We start from the raw sequence: 26,399 nt of genomic DNA, 5'->3' as shown, positions 1-26,399 counted from the left end.
GGCTAAGATAGACACCCGTGCATTCAGATGCACACAGATGCTTCTCCCCTCAATGCAGATAAAAGCCTGTGTGTGTAACCAGCCAGCAGAGGAGGCAGGGGCCTGTTAACACACGTGTTTCCTGCAGGTATTGGCTGTTCTCGGATGAGGTTCCTGGATTGTTCATCGAGAAGGGTTGGGTACATGACAGTATAGACTACAGGTTCACCCTGCCCCACCAGAAAAAGGAAGATCTGAAGAAGGACCACAGCCCTGGAGGTATGGTCACCATGCTTCTCTGGGGGCAAAAATCCATGTTTGGGAAAGGAAACTTAACACTTGTATGTGGAAATAGTTCTTGGGACAGAAGAGCCTGCTATAATCTGACTCCAGCTGAGTTTCAGTCCTGATCATTTCTTGCTTTTGGAACATCACAGGCTGGCACTGAGTCCCTCTGCAGCAATCCTGCATGGGAGAGCTTATGAAGTTAGATCTGAGCCCTCACCTGGTGGGATTGTCTTGGACAAGGATCAGAGCAGGCATATGTAGAGGAATGGAGCAGGGCAGACCTGCAGGGAGATCCTTCATCCAGGTGTAACTTAGCAGTCCCCTTTCTCAGTGGCTGGTTGAGCTGGAGGTGTATCATTCCAAGCCCCTCCATGGGTATATTTTCTTATGTGAACTCTTTCAAATACTGACCAGCTGTGTTCCTGTACACCACTTGATTCCAGCTGTTGTTATCTCTCAGCTGTTGCCCGTGTGCTTTCCCAGCCAGTGGGCAGGATTTCATCATGATCTCTTGGAGAATTAACAAGCAAGTGCTTCAACGAGCAAAGGTTTAAATCCACGTCAGACCGTTGTCTGAGATGCTCAGAAATACAAACACAGGCTGCTTATAACTCCTTCAGTTCTCAAAGTGCATTGTCAGTACACAGCTAAAAAGTGAAACTGGGGGGTTTATATTTTGGGAATAGCAGGAATGCTGCTCAGGAATCCAGCTGAGCCTGTGCTTTTCTCTTGCAGAGAAGAGGAAGAGCACAGGCAGCGACGGCCGAGGGACCAAACTGCCCCGCTCCGTGCCCGGCACAGACCTGCCCGCCGAGACCACCACTCCCAAGCAGGGCCAGAACTTATGGTAACACACGCTTTTGTAGCCCCAAAATACTCAGAAGTGTAGAGGTCGAGGAGTCTAGACACGTTTCTTTTGCTATGAACCTGTTACTCTTTCAGTACTGAGCTGTTGGGTTGGTTCAGCAGCTCCCCAGGCCTCTGCTGCTGATGTTATCACTGTCCTGCTAACAGGGTAGCCAGTCCAAGAGCCAGTGGAGTCTTTATTCAGTCTAATCCATCAGACATAAAGACAGTATAAATTAAGATGGTAAAATGCTGCTTTGATATATTGCTGTGTACTTACCAGTATTGGTAAGTGATACTTAAAAGAAAAAAAAAGGAGGGGAGCAGTGTCAGGGTTTTTGTTTATGGTTCATCTCAGCAGACCTGAGTTGTGGCACGTGAGGCCCTTGAGCACAAGAAATTTAAGTCTTCCTGGATGTCTCTGGAGACAGGCCTATATCCTTCCTGTTCTTGTACTATGTGAGACATGCAGAGTCCTCCTCCAGCTCCTCATCTCCTCCAGTCTTCTTCCTGGGCTTCCCAGCAGGCTGTGGTGGTGTGTCCACTTGTTTTCCTATAGCACCATAGAATTAATTTTTGTCCCTGCTGATAGCTGGGATAGCAAAGTTATTCTTCCATGCTGACAGCCTGTTATCCCTGTAACGCTTCCCAATGCCAAGCAATGTCTTCTAAGTGAATCAGATCTCCTTTGAGCACGTTTGACTGGGACTTGCTCCAGTAACTGGCCCTACCAGTGTCCTTAAAGAAATTCTCCTGTGTTGAGTGTTGCTCTGTGTGTTAAGGAGTGCTCAGCAGTGTCCCCACCCCACAAAACACTGGCTAAGCTTTACCTGTTAACTGCCTGTGGAGGACTCTGCATTTTTTAGATAACCCTGAGAAGTACATGCTCCTGTAGCTCCCCTCTCAGCAGGGTCTGTTCCCCAGAGTTCTCCACTGCTGACACACAGGATGGGGTTACTTGGTCTTTGAGAAATAGAAGTTGAACTCAGCTCCAAGGAATAGTTGCCAGTCAGAACTACTTTACCAAACATGTTCCTGCTCACCCACCAGGAACTGTCAGAGGCTGAAATCTGTGGGTGTCTTGATTGATCTGAGCCACCAGCATTAAGAGATGACTCTTTGTGTTGCTCTACCCCTTCTGTAATGGCAGCAAGGTGTAGGAGATCAGAGTTCCTGTGCTTTCCTTCTCTGCCCCATCCTGCCATGAGAAATCTCCACCCCATTCTCAGTCTGGGCCTTTTCATGTCTTGTCTTGTGGCCAAAATTCAGGCAATTGGGCTTTCCTGGGGAATGGGTGCTGCACAGGGGTTGTGGAGGACACTATGACCCACAGGGAAGTCCTCTGCTCTTCCTGACTGCCTGCTCTGTCTTGGTGTTCGTTGAGCAGAGATGACAAGGAGAAGGACCAATTCTATGAGGAAAACAGTACCTTAAATTTAGAGTGCATATTGCTAACCCTGAGGGCAGCATAGAGCCAAATTGGATGAGTTAATTAACACAGAACTCCTGTAACTTGTAACTCCAGGCTGAACTTGAAAAAGCACAGTATTTGATCTGCTCTATCAGGTTGGCCACTCCCAAGGACATGCTGAGAGAGATCAGAGTGGTGACAGAAGCAGGAGTGCTGCATGGAGTAACCAGTCACACAGCCTGGGAGGAGCAGCTCTTGGAACCAAATCCTGGACACACTCAGTGCTGAATTATGTTCTGTTTTGTATGGAGTGGCCATAATGGATGGTGTTCTCCTTTTTGTGAAAAAGAGAGCAACTAAAAGAATTAAGAAGCTTCTTTAGAAGTTTAAAGGCAGCCAGAAGCCTAAAACACTTTCAGAGAGATTTGCTTTAGAGTTTCCACACTAGCTGGTCAGAGCAAGTGTTACCTCTCACCTTTGAAGAAAAAGGTTTGAGGAACTTGGAAAAAAAACAGCAGCAGCAATCACAAAACATCCTGATTGTGGCTTGCATCAGGATAAGGAAGCTGTTAAAAGTAAGAAAGCCTACTTAGAAGCTGTGGTTGAGTCTAAGTGAAAGAATAAAAGGGATGCTAAACTGAAGTACAGACTAAGGGGAAAACAATTTTCATTTTCCCTTGGGAAACAAACTTGCTTCACCAGATCTGTTGTTACAGGGTTTGCCTTAGGAGAAGAGGGAAGCTCTTCTCATGAGTGAATAATTGGCCAAGGGACATGAAATAAGTTACAGAAATATTCCAACCTGTATGTTCAGCAGGGAGATGGAGAATAATGCTAGAGGAGAATGGGGAAGCTTCTTTTGAGGATTTCTTTTGATACAGAAAAAAGGGATCAGGGAATTAAACTAGAAGATGGCAGTTCTGAAATAGAGAGGAGAGTGCTGCAGCTGAGGTACACAGCTCACTGCTGCCAGCTGCTGTGGATTGTGGATTGTACCTGTTCAAAGCTGGACAAACTGCTGAGAGAGGAGTTCACTGAGGAACAGGAAGCACAAAGGTTCTTGTCCTGGCACACAGGGAAGTCCTCGAAGCAGCAGATGCTGCAATCTGGAGGGGCAGGTCCCTGTGCTGCCCCTTGGCCACTCAGACATCAGACACTGAGCTGGGTGGGATTTTCTTGGCCTGGCCACAGCGTCTTTACTATCTGTCCTTTTTAGTCCCTGCTGGGAAGGACTCTAAATGCTGACAATCACAGCACCTGCTGTTTTTTCATGGGATTCTTGTGCCCCTGTTGTGCCAGGCAGGGCAGCTGGGAGGTGCAGTAATGCAGGTGGAGGGTCTGAGCCAGGCATGGGCCTCGAGCAGGGGCACGGAGGCAGCTTCTCAAAGGACACATAACCCCTTCTAATTCACCCTCTGCTGGGCTGGCTGCCTCTCCCTGACTGACAGGGCACCCAAAGCCATGCCTGCAGCTAAGCAATAAGCTCCCTCAGCTGAAAGGCTTTTCCTTAAAGCTCTGGAGCTGCAGAGAGCTTGTTTGCTAAGTACCTGTCTGACAGCTGCCACCATTTACAGGTGAGCTTTCGCAAAAAGCCAAGTGACAGCTTGAGAGCTGTTATTTCAGGGGATAGACAGGAACTAGAATTTTCCTCTGAGGAAATCCATATTCCTATTCCTGTGTTTTCCTCTGGGGCCATTGTCATTGATCTCTCCCATCTCAAGGACTCTCTTGAGCGTAGATGGTTATGGAAGAGTCTCCTCCTTGGCTGATTTTTGTCCTTGGACAGCCTGAGGAGCTCTGAGCCCACAGTGAAGTCCTTGGCTGTCTACATACCCTGTTGTTTGGATGCAAGGACTCTTCCAGCCATAACTCATGATGTTGGCATGTGCATAGGAAGTTTCATTTCTTTGTGTTTTGCTTTAAGTCCTACTGTCTGTCTCTTTTCCTAGTGGTGTGTCTGATGTGGGATTGAGTAGCCTCACAGTGCACGTAGAGCATCTTCAGCTTTACCATTTTACACTTCAGAGCAATGAGACTTTGAAATTAAATACCAAATTAACTCTGAATAGTTGTATTTCACAGTCCTGCCCCTTTTGTCCTTGAGGATGGGATGGGAGCTGGTAGGATACTGAGAGAGATAGATTTCATACTTCTGCCAAGAGTTACAAAAACAGTGTCTTAAAGAAGTGGTTCTGCTTTCAGTATTTTGCCCCCAAAAATAAGAGGGCCCAGTGTTTTGTCCTCAAAGTGCAGAGGCTGAATCATTGTACAGAATCATAAACACTTGGTTGCTTCTGTCTTCTTCAGACAGATGGCCCAGTCCCATTCCTAACCTTGTGCCCCACTTGCACAGATATTGATGCTTATTAAAAAAATCTGCCTGTTTAAAATTTCTGGGCACGTGGTCCCTGAAGAAGTGTTTGTCCATACCATAGTGCTTGGGAGCTGTGTATATCCTGGTCTTCCCTGCAGTAATCACAGGTCACACAGGATATTAGCATGCAGGAGACTTCTTGCTCATCCTGGTCAGAAAGCAGTTGAATTTTGGAAACAGTGGCATCTCTGCAGAGTAACTCCCGTTGTTCTTCATCTATTAGGAATTCAGCATGGTTTGGCGGGTCCCCTCAGCAGACAATTTGAGTTAACCATGAGTGGGTGCTGACAGACTCCATTCTCAAGCCTATACTCTACAGATGGAGTTCCCCTGTTTCCACCAACCCTCCAGAGCAGGTACTGGTCCTGGGCTCCTCTAGATGTTGTCCTCTCGATTTCTTCATTCCCTAGTCCAGGTTTTATACCTTTCTCTGTCCCTTGCAGCCTTGTATCCTGAGAACAGGGAGGAATTCTCAGCCTGAGTGGATACTGGGAGCTCCTTTTGACTTGCTACTTGTGCCATTTGTCCCTTCTGTTTTGGTTGCTGACCAGTCTGGCTTGTGCTGCCAGAAACGTCAGGAGAGAATCTAGGCTGTTCTTTAGGGATGTGGGAAGCCCTTGCACCAGTCAGGATTTCTCCCTTCTAGGTCAGTTTGAAGACTTCCATCTGGTCTTGACTCTCCCAAAGGCATCTTTCCCATCCCCCTGGACTGTGTCAGGCCTTCTCCTCCCTCTTGGAAAGACTTACTATTGTCTCCCCCTTTAAAATGCCAGCCCTGTCTTACCATGTCCATGCTCCCAGCCTGGAGCTGGTTGACCCCCAGTTGGAGGTGCAGGTAGTTCCTACAGGTAGTAGGGAATACCTGGGGCTAGTCTGGGAACCAGGAGCTGTGGCTGCACAGAGCAGCAAAGTGTGCTACTAATCAGACTAACACTGGTGCCTCTGGTGTGTTTATATGTTGCACATTTGAGCTCAGGCTGATGGAGAACAGTTCCCTCTCCCAGAAATCCCAGTTCTTACTCTCAGGGTGAATGGGGAAGACTCAGGTACCTGTTGCAAATGTTCCTTTTATCTTGTCCAGTTTCCTTTTCAGCGGGGATAAAGTGCCAGGGCTTTACTTCTGGCTTTATTAAAAGGATGGGAGCTGCTTTCTGCAACTGCCCAGCAGCTTGTATTGTCTTTTCCCAAAACACTGGAGAATCCAAGTGCCATATGCTGACTCTTTCCAGTGCCTTTTCCTTTTTACAGTAAGACAAAACAGTGCAGGGAGTTCCCCCCTTGATTTGCCACCATGAGGGAAAGCTGAGAAAGCTTGGGCATGGTTGTCTTGGATATTTTTCCAGCTGGATCCCACGATCTGTCACCAGCAGTGTCTGATGTTGTTTCATCATAACCTGGGCAACCATCTCAATGTGCCTGGGAATCTGGGTGTCTGCAGGGCAGCTGGTTTGGAGCTGGTTTATGCCATTTCCAGGTGGTTACAGATTCTGCTGAGTGAAGGAAATCTGCAGTTGCTCCATCCTGTTTCTCACAGGGAGGGATGCAGAGGACAGTGGTAGCCAAGGGTCTTGATCTCAGGGTGCAGAGGGTTGTACTGAAGCAGGTGACTGGCAAGAAACCATTTTCCTTCCATTTTTAAGCAATCCTATGTTTTATTAGAGTAATTAATTTCCTAGCTGAATGCAAGTTGTGAGGCCATTCCCCTAATACAAGCACACTAGAATTACAAAATATTTTCTTTTCAGATCCGATATTTAGTAAGTATTTCTGCCTAAAATAAGCACTGTGGAGACTGGTATTCCAAGAGGAGGCAGAACAGCATCTTTGTCTAGTTGTTGCTCAGCTCATCTGAGTTTGTGCCCAAGAAGAAAAATTGGGTCTGGAATCTTCTCTGTGGCTGGTAAGGATCACAAAGTGGTCCTTTGCAGTTGTTTCCATATGAGGGTGATTTTCCAATTCCATGACTTCCTTTCTTTGAGGAGCAGTCCTCTTCTAGAAGATTTGGAATTAGTCTTATTTTCTGTAAATGAGCTCTGAAGCTCGGGTTGAATCCCTGCCCCATCAGGTGAGGAGGCCCTGTGGCATCCTAGAATAGAGTTGGAAAAAAAAAATAAGAGGGAAAGAGCAGAATTTCAGGCTACCTTAGAACCTTAAAACTAGTTTAAATCTACAACCCAGTGTGAAAACATGATTGGAATTGCAGAGAGGATGCCTGGTTTAGAGAACTCCGCAAAAGTGTTCCCCTTTTAGATTGGGATAACTGCTGGTGGCCATCCCTGTCCCAAAGGATTCCTGAGCAGGAAGGTTTCAAGCTGCTGAATATGGTTTTCACACCCTGCACTTGACCTTTGAAGTTCAGGTGAGCTTAGAGAGGAGGACTTGTGCACTTGCAGGGACACAGCCTGAACAGGGACACAGCTCCAGCAGCAGCACTTGTGGGATCAGCCAGGACATCCCCTTTTTAATCTGGGGACCTCTTGTTAGTGAAAGAAGATATGATTACATCGCTGTGCTGTGCAGTGCACGGCTTGTTAATCCTTGCAGTGCATCTAACATGACATTCAGATCACTTAAACCAACTGCAGTGTAGTGAATGGAGTCCCTGGGCTAGATGACTAAATTCAAATGCTAATGTTTTGATAAACCTAGTGGGGAAAATACATCAATAAATCAGTTCTGTGTTTATTTTGATTTTATTTTTTTTTCTCTCACCCTGGAATTGGCTACATTTGGGGACTGTGAAACAAGGCCAGCCTGAGTCAGAATTCTTCTGCCAGCATTCCTGGAAGTGTTTCACCTTGCTCTCTGGGGATTGGGATATAGGTTACCTGTCATCCCTGCCTACTGATCCTTGGGAACCATTTAGAAGAAGAAATTCTCTTGCCACAGAGATACCTTAGCTGATGATGGCGCATGTTCTGTCTTTCAGGTTTCTCTGTGACAGTCAGAAGGATTTGGATGAGCTGCTGGATTGCCTGCACCCCCAAGGAGTGAGGGAGAGCCAGCTCAAAGAGCGCCTGGAGAAAAAGTGAGCCTGCTCTTTGTTTTCCTCCGTGTGCTTTCTCCAAGGCAAAGTGTGTCCTCAGCACAGCAATCCCTGCCGTTCCTGGGGCAACATCCTGGGCTGGGCTTTGGTCATTCCTGTGCTGAAAAGAGGAGGACGCTGAGGTTGAGAAATTGCTGGTTTTCCTGGGCAGTAACTGCAGGTCCTTGATAAGTTACACTGTGATCAGTGAGGAGGTTCTGTCAGTCTTTAAATTGCTCCGTGAAACTGGAACAAAGGCAGTGCTGGTTCACTCTGAGCCACAACTGCCACGTGCTTTCAGGTGGCTTTCAAAGAACGTTCTGCACTGCTGGAGCTCGTAGCTCCCGGTGAAGACCATTGTCTGGAGCCTGCCCAGCTCCCAGGGCAGTGCTCTGTACTCAGAGGCTGTGTTTGATTTTCCAGGTATCAGGACATCACACATTCCATCCATTTGGCTCGGAAACAGAACCTGGGCCTCAAGTCCTGTGATGGCAACCAGGAGCTGCTGAACTACCTCCGGAGTGACCTGATCGAGGTTGCGACGCGGCTGCAGAAGGGAGGCCTGGGATACGTCGATGTGACACCAGAGTATGAAGCAAAAGTGAGTGCACAGGCAAAGTACTGAGCAAGACAAGTGTGAGCTGATACTTCCTGTGGAAGGCCTGGAGTCTTTTTGTTTTCCTCAGACACGAGGGACAGGAAAATCAGTTTTCTCATTTGTCTTTTAATTCTGAACTGTTATTTCAAGATGACACGTTGCTGGCTCGAGGGTCCTTTTGGTGTAGGTGGGTCATAATGTTGGAGCTGGGCGTCCTGCACAGCTGTTCATTTGTCCCATTTCCTAATTCTGGCAGCAGACTTCTCTGTGGAGCATTAGCAGAACTCTGTAGGTGATTTTTATCTTTTACATCAGAACCAGCATGTCTTGTTGAAACAGCAGCAATATGCTGATTCCATAACCAGATGTGGTAGATACCTAATGTAGTGTGGTTATCACAGGTGTCCATTTGCAGGACATACCCACCTACACAGCACAGAGAGACATCCAGTTGTTATGGGATCATATGCTCTTCCCAACAGGTGTACTCACTGGAGAGCCTGAAGGATTTTGGAGAGTGTGTGATTGCACTCCAGGCTGGGGTTGTGAAGAAGTTTCTGCAAGGTTTCATGGCCCCCAAGCAGAAGAGAAGGAAACACCAAGGAGAGGACTACATTGCCAAGGCTGAGGAGATAGATGAAGACAAGAAAATGGCAGAAGAAGCCAAGGTATTGTTCACCTCAGGGCTCTGTTTTGGTCTTGCACTAGAACTCTCTGAGCAGGGACAGTACAGTTCATGGGATACTAAATCCTGAGCAGCTTCCTCCCATTTCAGGTTTGGAGTGCAGTGGGTATGGTGTTTGAGGGGCCAGGTGTTCCCTGTTTATTTTGAGGAGTGAAGGTGTAGGGAAAATCAAAATAATACTGAGGAGCTGCAGTTAATTTTTCCTCTATGACAGGAAATAGGTCAAGTTCCCTCTGTACAGTTTCTCTTTAATAAAAGCACATAATGGAGCATTTTCACAGAACTTGAGATTTGTATCCATCAGAGAGGACTAGTGGTGCCCTTGATCCACAAAGAGACCTGTTGAGGTTCTGGTGACTGCAGAGGAGTGAGGTTTAGATCAAATTCCAGTGTCAGGCAAGAGGAGACACAAGTTGTTGGCTGTGTGACACTCATGGAGATGTCTGGGCAAACAAGCTGTGTGTGCCTGCAGGAGAGAAAAAGGGATATTGTGGGTCTAAATACATATCCCTCCAAATCAAAGGGATGGAGAGGGGCTGAGGAGCATTGGGAAGGGTCTTGCAGGCAGTTGAGCTGTACCAGTGTTTCACCCTCAGGGGGGGACTTGTGCTTGGGGGCAGTTTCTATGCACCAAGTTGAACAGGACATTAGTGCTCCGTGACAAGGCTTTCCCCACTGCCCCCTTCAAAGTGTGCTCTGCCCTGACTGATCACTGACAGCAGCAGAAGCAGCAATATCAGAATTGAATCAGCAGAAGCATTTGACATTCCCAGCTTAAAAAAAGAAGTATTAGATGCTTACCTGAAAGGAGCCTATAGGAAAGATGGAGAGAGACTGTTTGCAAGAACATGGAGTGACAGGAGAAGGGGGAATGGCTTCAAACTGCCAGAGTAAGTTTAGATTGGATATTAGGAAGAAATTTTTCCCTGTGAGGGTGGTGAGGCCCTGGCACATCCCTGCAAGTGTCCAAGGCCAGGTTAGACAGGACTTGGAGCAACCTGGGCTAGTGGAAGATGTCCCTGCCCATGGCAGGAGGTGGAACTGGATGATCTTTAAGGTCCCTTCCACCCCAAACCATTCCACAATTCTGTGACTTGTACTGAGGGTGGGTTTTTTAGTGTGGATTTGTGGTTGTTTTTTTTTTAAACTCCTATCAGTGCCTGCTGAACCCTTGTTTGAACATCAGGTCTTTGCTAGGCTGTGGGATTGCCCTGTTAGCAGGATAATTTGGATAGACACTTGAAATTTTCACAATCCTCAGTTGTTCTGAAGTATTTAAGCATTGCCAGTTTTGAATCTGCCCTCTGACTTTGGTGTTGAGCCATTGTCTCTGGAGCATTTATTTCTGCAGTGCAATGTTCAGCTTTTTTGGGTTTGGGTTTGTTTGTTGGTTTGTTTGCTTTAGGGATTTTTTTTTTCTTTGCCTCAGTTTATCTGGAATGAGCTTTCTTTTTGCCAAAGCAGAAAACCTTTAGAGATGACCTTGAAAGAGCAGCCTAGTTCTTAGATATAGTTATCTGATGAAAACCCCTGACTGCCAGGCAGACTGTTGTAAAGACAAATCTGCTGTGTAGGCCAAGAATTATGAAGCCTTTTGAGCCAGAACTGCACTGAGAGCACATAGCAGGTAAAATACAGCATAGCCACACTGGAAAAACACACTCAATGTACTTCCAGACTTCAGGAATGGAATTGCAACCCTGTGGTATGGTTATGTCTCGTTTTCCCTGTGAGAAACAAGTTATGGCTTAGCAGGCACCCGTTTGCTGACATAATTGTCTGTGCTAAGGGTTCCTGCTGGCTCAGCTGCATGGCTGGAGCTCACACTGCTGAGTGGCAAAGGATTGCAGTGAGACCTGGCTTAGGGCTGCTCCTGAAAATCAGTCTGGTGCCTCTGTTGGTGCAAACATTCCCATTTCCAGTGGCAGTAACACACTGGACTGTCCCAGAATAGGCCAGGGAATATGTGACCTGTTTGCAGTGTGACATTGCAGTGTGACAACAGCCTGAGCAGAGAGAGGAGCATGGCTGGGTTCTGGATGTGTTATCACCCCCTTGACCTGCTTTCAGCAGTGCTTGCAAGGGGAGGGTCAGTCTTACCTGCAGACAATCCCTTAAAGAGCAGCTTCACAACCAAGCAGTTCCAGTTTCAGCTGTTCCAAGGGATTTCTGTCAGCTCAGGATCCCAGCTGAGAGCCTTTTCAGCTGGAGGCTTTGTCCACCTTTACCAGAGAAGGTACTTTCTGTCACTCTGAGGTTGGTGACAAGTGACCGAGGACTTTTCCTTTAGTATTTTGAGGTTTGGTTTTTGTTTTGTTTTCCCTGCTAGATTTGCTCCTCTCCAGTCAGGAGGGGATTTCAGTTACTTCTTCCAGTCTCCCATTTTGCCTAGTTGGCAGCCAGAACTCCCTTGATACCAGTACTGCTCAAATGCCACAGTCTCCTGATGCTTGGGAAGCAAGGCTAGAAATCTGTTAAATTCCACAGACTTGGGGAGAAATATCTGAGCAAAACTTGCCAACAGCTTTTGCAGATTTATCTTGGCCCAGCAGTTACCCAGTATGTTAACAGCAAAACCCATGGAACAGTTCCTTGGAAAATCAATTACACAGTATGTGAAGCACCTCAACAATGTTCTGCAAAGAAATAGCCCAGGGGCTGTGTAACCTCCACAGTGGGCTGGGCAGTTTTCCGGTTGTCTGTGATGGCTTGGGCTCCAGGATCACACCAGCAATGGCAGCAAGGATGTTGGCATTTCAGAAGTTTGTGTGTTTTTCCAAGCATCTAATATATGCTGTGCTTCCTCAAATTCAGTCAGGGGAGAATGTGCAACTCTGCAAAACTCCCGGGTTTTGTTTGGCTCCCAAATTGCTGTCAGCTGCAGAGTTTGGATTTTCCCATCTGACACTTCACTGTTTGTTTTTTCATTCTCCTGGGGTAGAAGAACATTGACTTGAGTCCTATTATGTCCCTGTCATGTCTGGGCCATCACCTCATTGTTGTAGAGCACAGGATTACCACTGGAGTGGGACATGGCTCTACATCACTTCTGTCCTGTTGCATTTCCGATTTACCACAACAGTGTTTCCAGACCTCCTGAGCTGGGGGTGAGGTTCCCATGGGCCTTGCTGTGTGCAGGCCCCACAGCTGCCCTGGTGCAAAGCTCAGCTTTGATGCTGTCATCCTCACTCCCAGCTCCTTCTGGGATTTCCCATGTGCTGAAGTCATCCTGTCTCAGGGCTGGTTTCACGTTTGGGGCTCCAAATGCCTGTCCAGTGTGATTGTAGCTGGTGGCACAGGGTCCCCTCTCCACCTGAGGAGCTCAGTGACCAGAAGGACAAGCCTGTGGCTGATGGCACAGGGTCCCCTCTCCACCTGAGCAACTCAGGGACCAGGAGGACCAGGAGTGTGTTGCTGATATCCAGGTGCCTCTGTGGTACCCACTGGAGGGCAGCACAGGCCACTCCAATCCACTTCCCTCCAGTGGGGTTGCCAGCTGTTCCCTGACTTTAATCCCACATTTTACAGTGCTAGATTTCTGCCTTTTATTTTCTCAGCCTGCTGATTGTTTGGGTTAGACCTTCAGAGCAGGAATTCAGCGGTGTTCACGTAGCTTGTTTCAGCCTGGCTGTGAAATGCAAAAGGGGGTGGGCTGTTATGAACAAACTGTCTGATCCAGGGAGGCTGGATATGGATAAACCACAACCAGGGCTGCTGAGGTGAAAACAGGGAAGGAAAGAAATGCAGAGTCGAGCTTTGGTTAGAAGGGCCCCAGCTAAAGGATATGAAAACATCTCCAGACTGTGTGTAAGCTGTTAGGTCTGTCTGTCTGCAGGTTGCTTCAGCCATGGAGAAGTGGAAGACGGCGATCCGGGAGGCGCAGACCTTCTCCCGGATGCACGTGCTGCTGGGAATGCTGGACGCCTGCATCAAGTGGGACATGTCAGCAGAGAATGCCAGGTGCAAAGTGTGCCGCAAGAAAGGTAACGCCCTCCTGTCACCCCTCCAGGCCCTGCTTAGACAACGTGCCCTTGGAGTCTGTCACTGTGCCTGTGGCTGTATTTTGAGTTTTGAATGTCAGGATTTGCAGTCAGCAGTGATCTCACAAAAGCATTTGACCCTGACTCCGCTAAACCATTCTTACGAAACCAGTCCCCGGCCTTGCAGAACACTGCAGAGCTGCTGTCCCCTGGATATTTAGGGTACTTGGACACAAGTCATCTACAAATCCTTCTGGGAACACTTGTGCCACTGTCCATTCCCTGCTTTCATTTTTGGAATGGTCTTTGGGTCTCTGAGCCTTGTCAGTTAATCCCTTCTTTTAGAGAAGGAGCAAGCAAGGACAGGTTGGGAAGGTTATTATGGGAAAAGCAAGGTGGGATGATGCTGCTCCCAGGGCACAGTGGGAGCAGAGCTGCTCAATGAGCTGAGGAAGTCACCAAACAGGTGACCAGGGACCACTTTCTCTGTGTACTCTGTAGGATGAAGGGCTTTAGAGTCTTTTGGGTGGAGGGGGAAGTAGACAAGGTGTCAGCAGTGACAGGGTGCTGGTATTTGTTCTGCCATAACCTCTCCTGTTGGATGGGAGCCTGGAGGAAAGAGCCTGGTGGTACATTCTGCCTCCCCACGTGCTTTATGTCTCACTTTCTGTTTGCTAAAACTAGTGGGAAATGAGGGCAGCAGAGCTTGGGGGAGTGCTGGGCCACTTTTGTTTACCAAAAGGCTTTGCCATCCACCTCTTCAAAGAAATAAGGGCTGAATTGGTGCAACATCCTCCTTCACTGTGGAACCTTAAGGATATTCCAAACCGCTGGCAACACTGTCCACCTGCTGTTGAGAGGAAATTCTAGGAAGAAGTAAGGGGAGATCTCAGCTGAGACTGATGTGGTAGTTTCACAGAATTTAGGAACTGGGAAGTTAAAGAGATGTGCTGGCAAACTCTCTGCACTTGCTATTTTTTCCTCTTCAGTAAATGAAAGCTGGCGTGGGACTGTCTCCCTGTTTCCCTGCATCGGTGGGAAGCACAGAGAGACTAGTCCTGCTGCATACTGATTTTGTGTGTAGGCTTGCTACCCTGAGTAGAAAGAAGATACTGTGTAGGTTAACCAGACTGAGGTTAGAACAGGAATAGCTGCCTTTAGAGCTTCTTAGAGCTCTGGGGCATCTTTGCAGCAAACTTCTCTTTCCCTGTGTTTGGCTGGGTGGAACCTAACCTCTTTGGCAGGTTTCTGCCTTTGCCTCAATGAAACCTTTGCAGGGCAGGGGACTTTGCATTGGTTCTGTTTGGTTTTAAACACTGCTGGTTTCCACTGCCATGGTGGGATGGAGAAGGAAGGGTCCCTGAGAAAGGCCACCAGAGGAAGGGTCGCTGCCCTCAGAGGGGACTCTGCATCTTGCTCTTGCTTAGTCCAGCCCTCCAGCAGCTTCTGCCTCAGGTTGAGCAGGGCAGTGGCCCTCGTTACAAGTGAGCTGCCCTCTCCTAGGTGAGGATGACAAGCTGATCCTGTGTGACGAGTGTAACAAGGCCTTCCACCTGTTCTGCCTGCGGCCGGCGCTCTACGAGATCCCGGACGGGGAGTGGCAGTGCCCGGCGTGCCAACCTTCCACCGCCCGGCGCAGCTCACGGGGCAGGTGAGTGACCCTCCTGCCCTTCACCACTGCACAGGCCCAGCCCTGCTTCCACGAGACCCCAACCAGCCCGAAGCAGAGCCCCTTGGAAAGGTTTGAAATCGCCCAGTTAAAGCGGCACTGGAACGATAGAAAAGCGATTTTTTTTTTTCGGGCTGTATGTTCAGAACACCTGTGTGGTACTGAGCCATGACAGCTTCAGGAGTTTTAATAAATAACTTGTGTTTGGCAGTGAAAACATGCACAAAACACCCACTAAATTCAGCTGCACTGAGGGCTGTTGTTTCCTTTGAGCAGCTGGTTGGGTTGGTTTTTCATGGAGTTCGTAACGCTGTGGGCCCCTGGGTTGAGTTACTGGGGTGTTCTTGTAAGTTAGAGCAGACATTACTCCAGGCTGCAGCTCAACCCCTCCTCTGCTGCTACAAATCAGGCTACAAAATGCCACTCTGATGGTTTTCTGGACCTGATAAACCCAAACAAGACAGTAACACCTTATAGTGCAACAGAGAGAACGTGATTTGAGGAGGAATCAAAGTTGTTCTGTTCAGCAGAAGTGAGTAGTTGCCCCTTGACAGCAAGGGGTTGGAGTGTTTTTTGAACTACAGGCTGGAAGTTAAGAATTTTACAGTGTCTGTCGTGTGCTGATGGTGACTGTGCTGCATCTCCCTGTGTGTCAGAGAGGTGAGGCTGTCGAGTGGCACCTGACAGAGAACAGCCAACAGAGCCTCCCTGGCAGAGCAGCAGCACAACAGAGGTGTGTGCCAGCCTGTACTGTGCAGGTGGTGTATGGCCTTAAGAGTATTACTTACTCCCTGGAGACTGTGTAAGAGTTCCTCAGGCTTGTACAGAAATGACAGGGCTTAAAGGCAGCTGTCCTGGCCTGAGATCATGGTTACTTTGATGTGGCAGAGTCACCTGCAAGCTGTTCAACTCCTGGACCAGAGCCATCAGGTGGAGAACACCTGTCCTGTTACCTGCTTTCTACTCTTTTCCTCCTGGCTGAGGCAGGAAAAGAATGTCACCCTGGGAGTTCTTTTACCTCCCTGTGCTGTGGGAGTTTATTCCTTTTGTTGCTCAAAATCCTCTTTCTCCAGAGGACTGAGACTCCCACAGCAGCTTTGCCTGAGTCCCCTTTTGCCTGTGCATGCTGGGTTTTTTCCTGGTTTTTAATGGAATAGACCCAGGTGAGAAGCTGGAATGGGCTGGGCAAGGAGGTCGGGTGACTTTTGGCACGTGAGAAGCCTGACCCTCTGCTCATGGATCTGTTTCCTATAGTGTAGGGAAAACAATCTGTTTCCAATAGTATAGGGAAAATATTCCAGCAGGAAAAAGCCCCCCTGTTGAAACTCCTTAGGCCAGGCCTGCAGACCTGGGTAAAACAGGAGCTCATCCTCTCAAGGAAGAATAATTCCACAGCAGTCCCAGTCTTAAAATGCACTGTCATGTGGTCACAGTGCCTGGAACACCAAAAAATACCCCAATCCAGCTGTTGGGGGGGGTTTCAGCCCAGATATTCAGCCTGGGGAGTTCCCTTTGAGTTGTAGCTACAACTCTGCACTGCTTTGGGCCAAACTGGTGTTTGTTGTACAGCACAAACAGCACTGGGGGCCAGGGCTGCTGATGCCCACGTTCTGGTGCCACAGACATGTTTACCTGCCTTATTCTAGGAGCTATGCAGAGGATTCTGCTGAAGATGAAGGTGAAGAAGGTGAGGAAGCTTCTGATGAACCAGATGCTGAGGAGGAAGAGGAGGAGGAAGAAGATTATGAAGTTGCTGGACTGAAATGTAAGGCTTTGACCATGCAGGGAACTAACAGAAAATATTAACCTTCTGCCTTCAGTGTGCAAAGTATTGATCCTATCTGGGACTTGTGCTTTTCCTCACACAAAGCAGGTGAAACAGTGGGAGATGTCCCAGGGGAAGGCTGTGGTTACCTGTGGAGCTGCAGTGAACCCTTGGCCCTTTGTGATGGGGTCAGCACTAGCAAAGATTGAAACTGCTGCAAGCTCTCACTTGCTGCCCAGTCACTCCCTGGGGACACTGATGACACCATTCCAGGGGCTGGGAGGGATCAGCAGAGGTTGCAGTGGGGGCAGCAGCACCAGCAGTTCCTGGGATTGGCTGTCCCTGTGCCTACAGGGTTTGTTGGTACACTGGAAACAGTTATAAATGTTTATGGAGCTCTAACCACAGCCCTCTCTCCGAGCTTTTCTTCTTCCCACCACCTCATAGCCCCTTGAGGTGCAGGACTTCTAGTGATTTGGCAAGGAGGCATTTTGAAACAGGACTAACACTTCCTCTGCCCATTCCAGTGGGAAGGCACAGTGCTCCAGGTGTAGTGTGGCCTGGGCCACCAGCACCCTTTGGTCGCCTACAGAGACCACTCGGGATGTGTTACTGGAGCATTCCTGAGCAGCTAAGTGGAATAAAAGAGGGATTTCTAGACTCCTCAATGGCTGCTTCTCCACTTAAACATCTTTAGTTGTGTATCCACTTTGGTTTTAGGAGAATTAGATTCAGTCTCAGTTGGGCAACTTGCTGCACTGAAAAGCTCAATCTGGGAAGGGCACACTGCCAGCATTTGCCTTCTGTCAAACTGCCCTTGACTGACATAACATTAACTGCAGGTTGTCTTAACCAGGGGCAGATGGAATCCAGAGATTGGGACCCAGAGGATTATCCCATGTTCTTTTGAGGGTTTCCATCCAGGCCTAAGTCTTGATTCCCTTGCTTTATTCTGGTTTCAGGGAGGCTCACTGGTACCCCAGCTATGCACGCTGCTTGTCCTGCGGCGTATCCATGTCCACACTTGGAGTGTGTTCAGCCTGTGTTGCATGGCCAAGGCAGGAGCTGAGCCAAGGTTTCCAAACAATAGCAAAAGAGGGCTACAGTCACTAAAAATAAAGTGCTAAATGCAACCCCCTGGCTTTAAAGAGCATTAACATGGAAAGGTCACCGTGGAAAACTTTTGTTTTAATAGAGAAGTCCCATTAATCCTGGTGGCGTTTATCCTGGGGGATCTAACGCAGAATGTCGGATTGTCAGACATTCAGCACGTGCCGCGCGCTTGACACACAAGCGCAGTGACAGCGGGCGGACGCCCCGCGGCCCCGCCACACGCCTCGCACGGGGGGCCGGCACCGTGATTTATGGCACGGGGCTGCATCCCAGCCTGCAGCTGAGGGATCCAGCCTGCTGGATACAGCCTGCTCCAGGACTTGGGACCAGGTGGGACGGGTTTGACTTGGGAAGGCCAACGCGTTCTCCCGATACACAGGGAGAAACTTAAGACAAGGGAGTGCGTCAGCACCGCCGGTGTGGAGCTCTGACAGGCAGGCTCGCACGGGCAAGTGCCTTTTTGCGGGATATAATGCAGCAGCTCTGGTCTTGGGGAATAAAATCCCATTGTTTCCCACTTGCAGCACGTGGAGCAGCTCCCGGCTGCGGTAACTTGACACTCCCCCAGCACACAGCTCCCTTTTCAGGGGGGCTTAGCAGCTGGCTTATCCCACCGTGTGGGCCACTTGGAAACACTAGGAAAACCACCCATCCCCAAAAACTGGGGAAACTCCAAGTTTCTGCTCCTGGTGCTTTCAGAGGAGATGTTGTATTTCTGTTTGAGACAACTGTCTGTCCTTGCATTGCTTCCCTGACACTCCCTCAAGTGACATGTTGGGGTCTCAGTACTTGGCTCTGCAGGGGGAGATTCATCAGGACCCCGCAGCGGACAATCCGGGAGCTCCCAGGTCTCCCTGCTTGAGGATCTGCTGTGTGTGAGCACCCTTTAGCAGCAGGTTGTTGCCTGTCATGGCTTCCTCGGGCAGGAGGTGATGCCCAATGGAGAGAGTGTGAGAGCACAGCTGGCATGAGGCCGGGTGTCGTGGGGGTCACCGTGAGCGAGGCTCAGCCTGGCACGGGGGGTAGAGGACTGGTGGTTTCTGCTCCCAGATGGTCTAAGCCCTCTGCTTATCTATTCCAGTGAGGCCCAGGAGGGCAGCCCGGGGCAAGCAGGGCTCCATGTACTCCTTGAGGCAGGGAAGGCACCAGAGGAAGAAGCAGGCACTGAACCCAGCCCGGGGACCCCGGCAGCGCACGGCACCTGTCAACGGCGCAGACATCGATGAGCTGGTAAGAGCCAAATTGCTCCCCAGGGGCCGCTCACTTCATGAGTTACAAACCAAACAGGTGGCACGCTTCCTCCCTCCCCTTCCCAGAGAAATACCCTGAATCCTAGTGGAAGCCCGGGCTGGGCTGGGGCGGGTTAACAAAGGAGGCATATCCTTAAGGGCCCGGTGCAAACGGAGCACAGATATGCCAGGCATCCCTCCCCAGCCGCTTTCACACATTGTCCCCTTGAGTAGCAGGCAGCCTGCAGCTTGTTAAAGGGTTTTAAATAGTATCCATATGTCTCTGTGGAGAGGTGGGGGACTGAGGGGTCCTGGATGGCCAGGGAATGCCAGCAATGCTGGACCCTTGCTCCCCAGCCTTGGCCGTCTTCTGACAGTTGTTGTCCGTATGGTCACTCCCCAACCTCCAGGACATAATTTGGCTGGTTTAGGTTTCACTTGACATTTAAAGAATAAAACCATACGCTCCTGCACAGAGCAGTCTGTGCGTGCTGGGCGGGGGGAGCTGCAGTGTCTGTCCCTGGGGAGGGACACACCACGGGGGATACGTGAGGATACTCCAGCCCCACGGCCACGTCACAGCCCCCTGCAGATCTGCCATCTGTCCTCTGGCCAGCACTAGTGCTGGTGTGTCCTGTCACTCTCCTTCCTCATGGTCTATGGGCTCACTGCTGCTCATGCTGGCTGTGGAGTGGCTTGTGGGCTGTGTCAGACTGGAGGGCAACTAAGCCAGCAAGCCCAGCATGGGCTGCCACAGGGATATTTCAGTGGAGAAAATCTTTCTGGAACAGCTCTGACAGCATACTGGCTTGGGGTAGAGGACTCTGCTAGGACTTACCATTTGTCCTGGAAAGAGGCCGGAGCTGGGTCAGGATACTGAGTGCTCTGTGTTGTGGAGCCTTCCCATCATCCTGCATCCCCTCAGCAGCAACATTCCATGAGCTGTGCCCTTAGAGCTGAGGGGATGTCCCTGTGCTGGGGGTGATCTGTGGCAGGTCCCTGGGCTGACCTTGTGCTGAGCCTGTGCAGAGACAGCAGCGCTCTGGGCACCAGCTGCTCCCTGGGATCTGAAATGGCACAGTCAGCTCTGCCGTGGCAGAACGGCAGCACAAGTGCTTCTCCCTCTGCCTCGGGTGCTGCCTTGGAGAAAGGAGGGACAGGGAATTCACACTCTCCATTTGCTGGCATTTATTTTTTGGCTGCTTGTTGAGACCATGTTGTCTTTGAACTTACCTTGAAAAAGCCTCCTGTCCCTGGAGGAAAGCCAGGCTGCTTGTGAGCTGTTCCCCCCCAAGCTCATGGATGGGACTTCCATCCTGGAACTCAAACTGCATAACCATAGAATGGCCTGGATTGTAAGGCACCTTAAAGCTCAGCTTGTTCCAACCCCTTGCCCTGGGCAAGGACACCTTCCACTATCCCAGGTTGCTCCAACCTGGTCTTGGACACTTCCAGGGGTGGGGCAGCCACAGCTTCTCTGGGCAACCTGTGCCAGGGCCTCCCCACCCTCACAGGGAAGAAATGTCCTTCCTGTGCTAAGAACTGGCTCCTTTGACCTCAGAGCTGTTTGCTGAACTCCAAAGCCTGTAGTGGTTCCCTCCTTTTACAGCATCCTTTGTGTGGGCAGGTCCTTCAGACGAAGAGGACGGCGCGTCGCCAGAGCCTCGAGCTGCAGAAGTGTGAGGAAATCCTGGGCAAGCTGATCAAGTACCGCTTCAGCTGGCCCTTCAGGTGAGGGCAGGTGGCCTCTTCCTCCTCCCCCACAGGCAGGACTGGCCACAGGCAGTGTGGGGGTGTGGGCTGGTCATGCCACAGTCCTGCCAGATCCACTTGGGAGACTTGGGATTCCAAAAGCAAGTTATGGCTGGGAAGGAGCTGCTCCAGAAGAAACCACCATGTTCTTAGTCTTTGGCTGGACTGAAGACACGGGGCCCTTCTGAGGTGGTGGAGCAGAGGGTGCTGGGCAGGGGGCCGAAGTTGGCAGGGTGGGTGCTCTCCACAGCCCCCAGGATTTTTGGAGCGCTGAGGGAGTTTATGGACCTACCCTGTGCCTGGACCAGCTCCTGGGGCTCCTGTCCTTCCCATCACTGTGCCATGGGGCTATTATGTCTGTGGGGCTGTTGAGGTGCTGCTTGGGCTTGTTGCAGCACTGTGGGGGTGCAGGTGAAGGAGTGGGAGGACCCCCTTCCTCTGCAGCCCGGCACTGCGTGGCCGGAGCTGGCATTCCCCTCCTATCCCTGTGGCCCTTCCTTTGGCAGGGAGCCAGTGACCACGGAGGAAGCTGAAGACTACTTTGAGGTCATCAGCAACCCCATGGACTTCCAGACTATGCAGAGCAAGTGCTCCTGTGGCAACTACCGCTCCGTGCAGGAGTTCCTGTCTGACATGAAGCAGGTGTTCTCCAACGCCGAGCGCTACAACCAGAACGGGAGTCACGTACTGTCCTGCCTGGAGAAGACAGAGCAGTGTTTGATTGACATGGTGCACAAACACCTACCAGGCCACACGTATGTGCGCAGGAAACGCAAGCAGCTCTCTGCCAGGGGCCAGGGACTGGAGGAGCAGGAAGGGGACAGTGAGTCAGAGCCCCTTGAACATTCCCGGGGGCGGAAAAGGAAGAAATGAGGGATGGGGAGACTTAAGGGGAGAGCCAGAGCTGGAGCAGGCCTTCTGGTGCTGCTGGGCAGCAGGATGGGTTGTCTGGAGGGAGCTGGGAAGCAGCAGGCACTTCTCTATTAATCCAGCCTTCCCTTTGGCCCGTCCTAGTTTTAATTTTTCTGCAATTTCCTCAAGTATTTGGTCATCCATTGAGCAGAGATGACTTACTGCTTCCTGCAAAATCCACAAAGCTCTTCACGAGTCTGTCCTGCCAGGAGGGGAAGGTGGGGAGGGCAAGGGGAGGGCCCAGCCAAGCCTGGCTGGGCAGGGGAGCACCAAGCCTACTCCAGCTCGGGCGCCGTCGGCTTCCTGGGAATGAGCCGCTTCCTCCCCTCCGCCAGCAGCCGGAGCACAGTGGGACTGTGTGCTGCCAGTGCTGGGAGCCCAGCAGGGAGGGATCATGTTGCTCCACGGAAGGACTGGGTGCCATCAGGCCAATGGGCTGCTCGGGCTTGTATGTATATATTTATATGGTGTTAATGCCGAGCCCCGGTGCCGGGGCTGCGTGGGGCGAGCGAGCACTTACGTGTCCGGCCAGCCGGCTTTCACCAGCATCCCAACTGCTCCGAGGTGCTCCTGCTTCCCACTCTCCTCGGGGAGCAATCCCTGGAGGTCTCACTCCGAGGAGGGCTCTGAGCTCAGCTGTACATACCAGGAGGAGTCTCCCTGCTCACCTGGAGCCGCCCACGGTCACGCAGCCCTTTGGATGCCCCAAGTGCCAGCAGCAAACTGGAGGGTGGGGGTGTCTGCACAGCCTAGAGGGAGCTCTGGGGCCAGGGGAGCAGCAGAAACATGTGCTGTGTAACTTTTTAAATTAATTTTCTAGTTGAAAGTGGCTTGTTTCTAGCTGTGATCTTGTACAAAGAACACCTGTAAGATACCCTTGTCTTGCTTTGGCACATGTACAGTTTATATAAAATCGTGTTTGCTTTATATTTTCCCCCTCTTTAAAACTCATTTTCCTACCAGTAGCAGGAGTTACAGCAGGGGAATTGTTGGGGAGGGGAGTCCCAGTCCCTCTCAGCCACGCTCTCACCATGTTTTATAGTAACACCCTCCCTTGTGCTCCCCTGGTCAGCCCAATCCTGTGCCACGGCCCAGCACTGGCTCCTGTCACCCCAGATGCTGACTTTTCCCTAAGGAACCTTTTCTCATCCCCTCTCCATCATGACAGGTTTGGATCATACAGTCAGGGCTTTTTATCCCAGAAGTGTTCGATTTGGAACAAATGGGCCACAGGGCTGCTCAGTGCTGGTTTTGTCACAGAAAAGCAAAAGCAGCTGTTGCAGCTCCTGGGATTTGAGAAGAAAAGAACCATCGATTACAAACTGCAGCCTAGAATTGCAGCCTAGTTTTGTGAACTTTTTAGGGTTGGGGGTTTTTTTGTTTGTTTTTGTTTTTTTTTTTAACAGGTATTTGTTTCAGTTCTGGGCTGCCAATGGCTGCAGATGAGGCAGGTTTCCAGCCCCTTCCCTCTCCCCAGCCTCACTCCCTGCCCCACGGAATAGCACTGACGTTTGTATCTCGCACGTCCCTTCAGAGGCTGTTTTGTCCTGTTTCCTAGAGAACATTTCCTGCAGGTCCCACACGGTGGGACCTTTGGAACTGTACGTTTTTTAAAAAAATCAGTGTCATTTGGGGGGAGGGGGTTTCTGCCAAGGGCTGTACTTGTAATAAATTGGAAACTTAAGAATAAACATTATGTACTTGTGTTTGTAAACGTGGCACGTGCGAGTCCTTTGCGGGTCCTGGTGTTGGTGTGGGACTCTGGGATGTCTCACCTCTGCCTTCCTAGAGCCTCCATCACACATTTCTGGAGGGAGAATGGAGCTGTGGAGCAAGGGAAGAGCGGGTCAGCTTCCAGCACTGCTGGTGTGGCCTTGTGTGTTGTCCTCTTCCCCAGGGACCAGGGACAGGGCTATGCTCTGCCTGCCTCTGGACAGGGGAACAGTCCTTGTGGTGGCCACCCCCGTGGGTCCCTTGTCCCCCTGCAGGCTGCCAGTGTGACACTTGTCCTGCTCCATGCAGGGTGGCACTGGGTACTCTGGAGGGAGCCATGGGGTGCTGGGGTGTCTCTGCTCTTTGACCCCAGCATGGCCTGGCTGCCTCCAACATCTCTTCCCTTGTGTTGGGGTGTTTGTTTTGCAACCACAGCCGTGCTGGCACCAAGGACCGTTCCTGCTGTGTCCCAGGGCAGCCTGGCTGGGGTGGTGGTGGCCCAGGGCTGCTGACAGCCCACAGCTGTGACACAAAGGGTTTGGCCAAGGCTTTGCCTGTTTCTGCCAGTGCCACACTGCCCAGGAGAGGGATGGGTTCATGGGTGTCCTCATCCTCCTTGCTCAGGATCCAACCTGGCAGTGCTGCAGCCAGGCCCAGTGCTGCTGGGAAGGGAAGTCCCGATGGGTTTGAGGGCTTGAAGGCTTTTGGCAATGGACAGATGCTGTTTTTCCTGGAGAAGCCTCATCCCCTGTCCACGGGAGCTGGTTTGGCTTTGCTGGCCGTGCAACAGGACCTGGGTGAATCCGAGTGTGACTCCAGCTGGGACGTTTCCAGGCCTCAACATGGAGATCTCTCACCAGCATCTGCTCCGAGACCTTTTGGAGACTTGCTTTTTATAGCAGCCCCTCCATGGCATCGGTGTCCTGTGTGGGGCTATAAATAGCTGTCCCCACACCTGGCAGGGCAGCAGGGGCTGGGGGACAGTCCCTGGCCCCGCTACAGCCCTGTCCCAGGGGCTGCCTGTGACAAACCCCTGTGATTGCTGGAGTTCCCACAGGGCCTCGGGAAGAGGAGGCCTGAGCTTGGCCCCCTGGGCTTCCTCATGATTTAATTCTTAATTAATAGTCTGGGTAATGGGGTTTTTAGCATATTCCCAGAGCACAGCAGCTTTCCTTCTGCTACTCAAACCTGGAGGGAGTGTCTGTCCATGTGAGGGGGGATAACTCCCATGGCTCAGAGAGTGCTGAAGCACGAGGTTCCACTTCATGCAGAGCTGGACCAGGACTGGGGGTATCCCAAGCCCATTCCCATCCAGTGGCAGTGCCAACTCAGCCTCTGTAGCCATCCCATCCCAGCTTCTGCAGCCAGCCCAGCCCGGCCCGGCCCGGCCCGGCCCGGCCTGGCCCAGCCCAAGCCGGGGGCTGCCCTGCAGGTCCAGGGCAGTGCTGAGCCCCACCTGCCCCCTGCAGAGGGGCTTCACTCCAGCCGGGCGTTTGGTGCCCTTTGGGGCTGCCCCGAGGATGATGGAGAGGAAATGCAGGGATGAGCTTGGGGTGGGGCATAGGGAGGGAGGCTGAGCCTCCCCAGCACGGGGTTGAAAGTGGCTGTGACAAGGAGCCAGCGGTGTCCCCGGGACAGAGCCCTTCCCTGGAGCAGGCTCTGTGGAGCTGTACCCTGGCCGTGCCCAGCTTTTGGGGCTGGCAGGCTCTGGTGGAGCCAGCGGGACTGCCGGGGCCGATAGCGGGTGGCGGTGGGCGCCGGCGGCCCCACTGGTGCCCGATAAGCGGGGGCCCCTTGGGCGGGTTATCTGGGCAACGCTCCAGAGGCAGCGGCTCCTTGCAGGCGCCGGGTGCTCAAGGGCAGCCTGTCCCCAGGGGTGCCGCCGGGCGGGCACCAGCGCCGGGCCGTGTGCCTGGCGTGTGAGCCAAAGGTGCACCGAGCTGGCTCCGGCCTCAGCAGCCGGGGGGGACAGTGGCACATGGGCTGAATCCCCGACACGGGGCCGTGGCCCTGTGCCCCCTCCCCGGGCAGCCCCCACCCAGCCCGTGCCCTGGCTGGACTTTGGAGCCTGTCCCGCAGCCAATATTGACTCTCCTGCCCCAGGTCATGGCCCTTCTCTCTGCCCAAACAAACCCTCCCGTGGCACTCGGGGGAGCCCCAGAGGCTGCAGCCCCTCCAGTCCCTGCCCTGGCACCACCATCACTCAGGGAAGGGGCTGGGTGCCCACCAGCACAGCCAGGGGTACCCAAAACAGGTGTGACAAGACAGATGTCTCCCCCACCAACACCACAGGGGCACTGGGGGCTCCTTCACACCTCAGCCTCCGGGGGTGGCAAAGGCTTTGCTCAGCTCAGCTCAGCTTCTCCCACCATCCTGGCACCCTGGGAGTGGTGGGGGCAGATTAAAGGCACTTGTTTGCCACATCAATCCTGGCGTGGTGGCAGCTCAAAGCCCTGGGTGAGGGGCCCCAAACCCAGCCCCTGCCCCCGCTCTGGCTCCAGGGTGGTTCTTGCCCCCCTCCTCCAGCTGCAGCCTGGCAGTCTGAGCCCCAGGGGCATCACTGGGGCAGGGGGTGAGGGCTGTTGGGGTGGGCAGCGGGCACCAGTGTGAGCGCTGAAAAAAGGAGGGTCCCTCCAAGGCTTGTTGCTCCCTGGGCAAGGGACGGGGGTCGCACAGACCCTCCCTGGGGCCCAGCGCTGCCCAGCCTGCATGCTGGCTGATTAACACCTAATTAGATGATGGACAAGTCTGAGCATCACCAGAGCCGCCTGTGTCCCCACTACAGCCCCTGGTGCCACAGGTGCCCCAGTGCCCTAGCCCCTGCCCACAGCCCCCTGCCCACCACAGGTCACAGGTGCCCCAGTGCCCGAGCCCCTGCCCACAGCCCCCTGCCCACCACAGGTCAGAGCCCACCTTCCCCCTCCGGGCACCGGGAACCCCCAGCACATCCCCGGGGCCAGCCAAGCAAAACAGCCCCATCAAACCCCTGCAGAGGACGAGCTGACCCCCACACCAGCAGCCCGTATGGGTGTCTCGGCACCCAGGTGGCAGTTCTCCACC

The 26,399-nt window shown here is 51.8% G+C and overlaps 1 protein-coding gene across 1 annotated transcript in view; it reads left to right on the top strand.

Moving 5' to 3' along the window:
• The window catches only part of BAZ1B (bromodomain adjacent to zinc finger domain 1B), a 56,275-nt gene extending 32,935 nt beyond the window's left edge, over nucleotides 1-23,340 (top strand). Inside the window, exons 9-19 of the mRNA XM_029961244.1 lie at nucleotides 128-258; nucleotides 1,003-1,114; nucleotides 7,828-7,926; nucleotides 8,347-8,524; nucleotides 9,004-9,189; nucleotides 13,042-13,189; nucleotides 14,690-14,837; nucleotides 16,502-16,620; nucleotides 18,815-18,963; nucleotides 20,590-20,693; nucleotides 21,221-23,340. Coding sequence (XP_029817104.1) covers nucleotides 128-258; nucleotides 1,003-1,114; nucleotides 7,828-7,926; nucleotides 8,347-8,524; nucleotides 9,004-9,189; nucleotides 13,042-13,189; nucleotides 14,690-14,837; nucleotides 16,502-16,620; nucleotides 18,815-18,963; nucleotides 20,590-20,693; nucleotides 21,221-21,587 — 1,741 coding nt within the window. The 3' untranslated portion in view covers nucleotides 21,588-23,340. The remainder of the gene's footprint in view (nucleotides 1-127; nucleotides 259-1,002; nucleotides 1,115-7,827; nucleotides 7,927-8,346; nucleotides 8,525-9,003; nucleotides 9,190-13,041; nucleotides 13,190-14,689; nucleotides 14,838-16,501; nucleotides 16,621-18,814; nucleotides 18,964-20,589; nucleotides 20,694-21,220) is intronic.
• The last annotated feature ends 3,059 nt before the right edge of the window (nucleotides 23,341-26,399 follow it).

This window comes from Manacus vitellinus, unplaced genomic scaffold (genome assembly GCF_001715985.3).
Source record: "Manacus vitellinus isolate BGI_N305 unplaced genomic scaffold, ASM171598v3 scaffold_32_pilon, whole genome shotgun sequence".
Taxonomy (NCBI): domain Eukaryota; kingdom Metazoa; phylum Chordata; class Aves; order Passeriformes; family Pipridae; genus Manacus; species Manacus vitellinus.
Note: the sequence above shows the minus strand (reverse complement) of the source record. Positions and strands in the feature narration are given on the sequence as shown.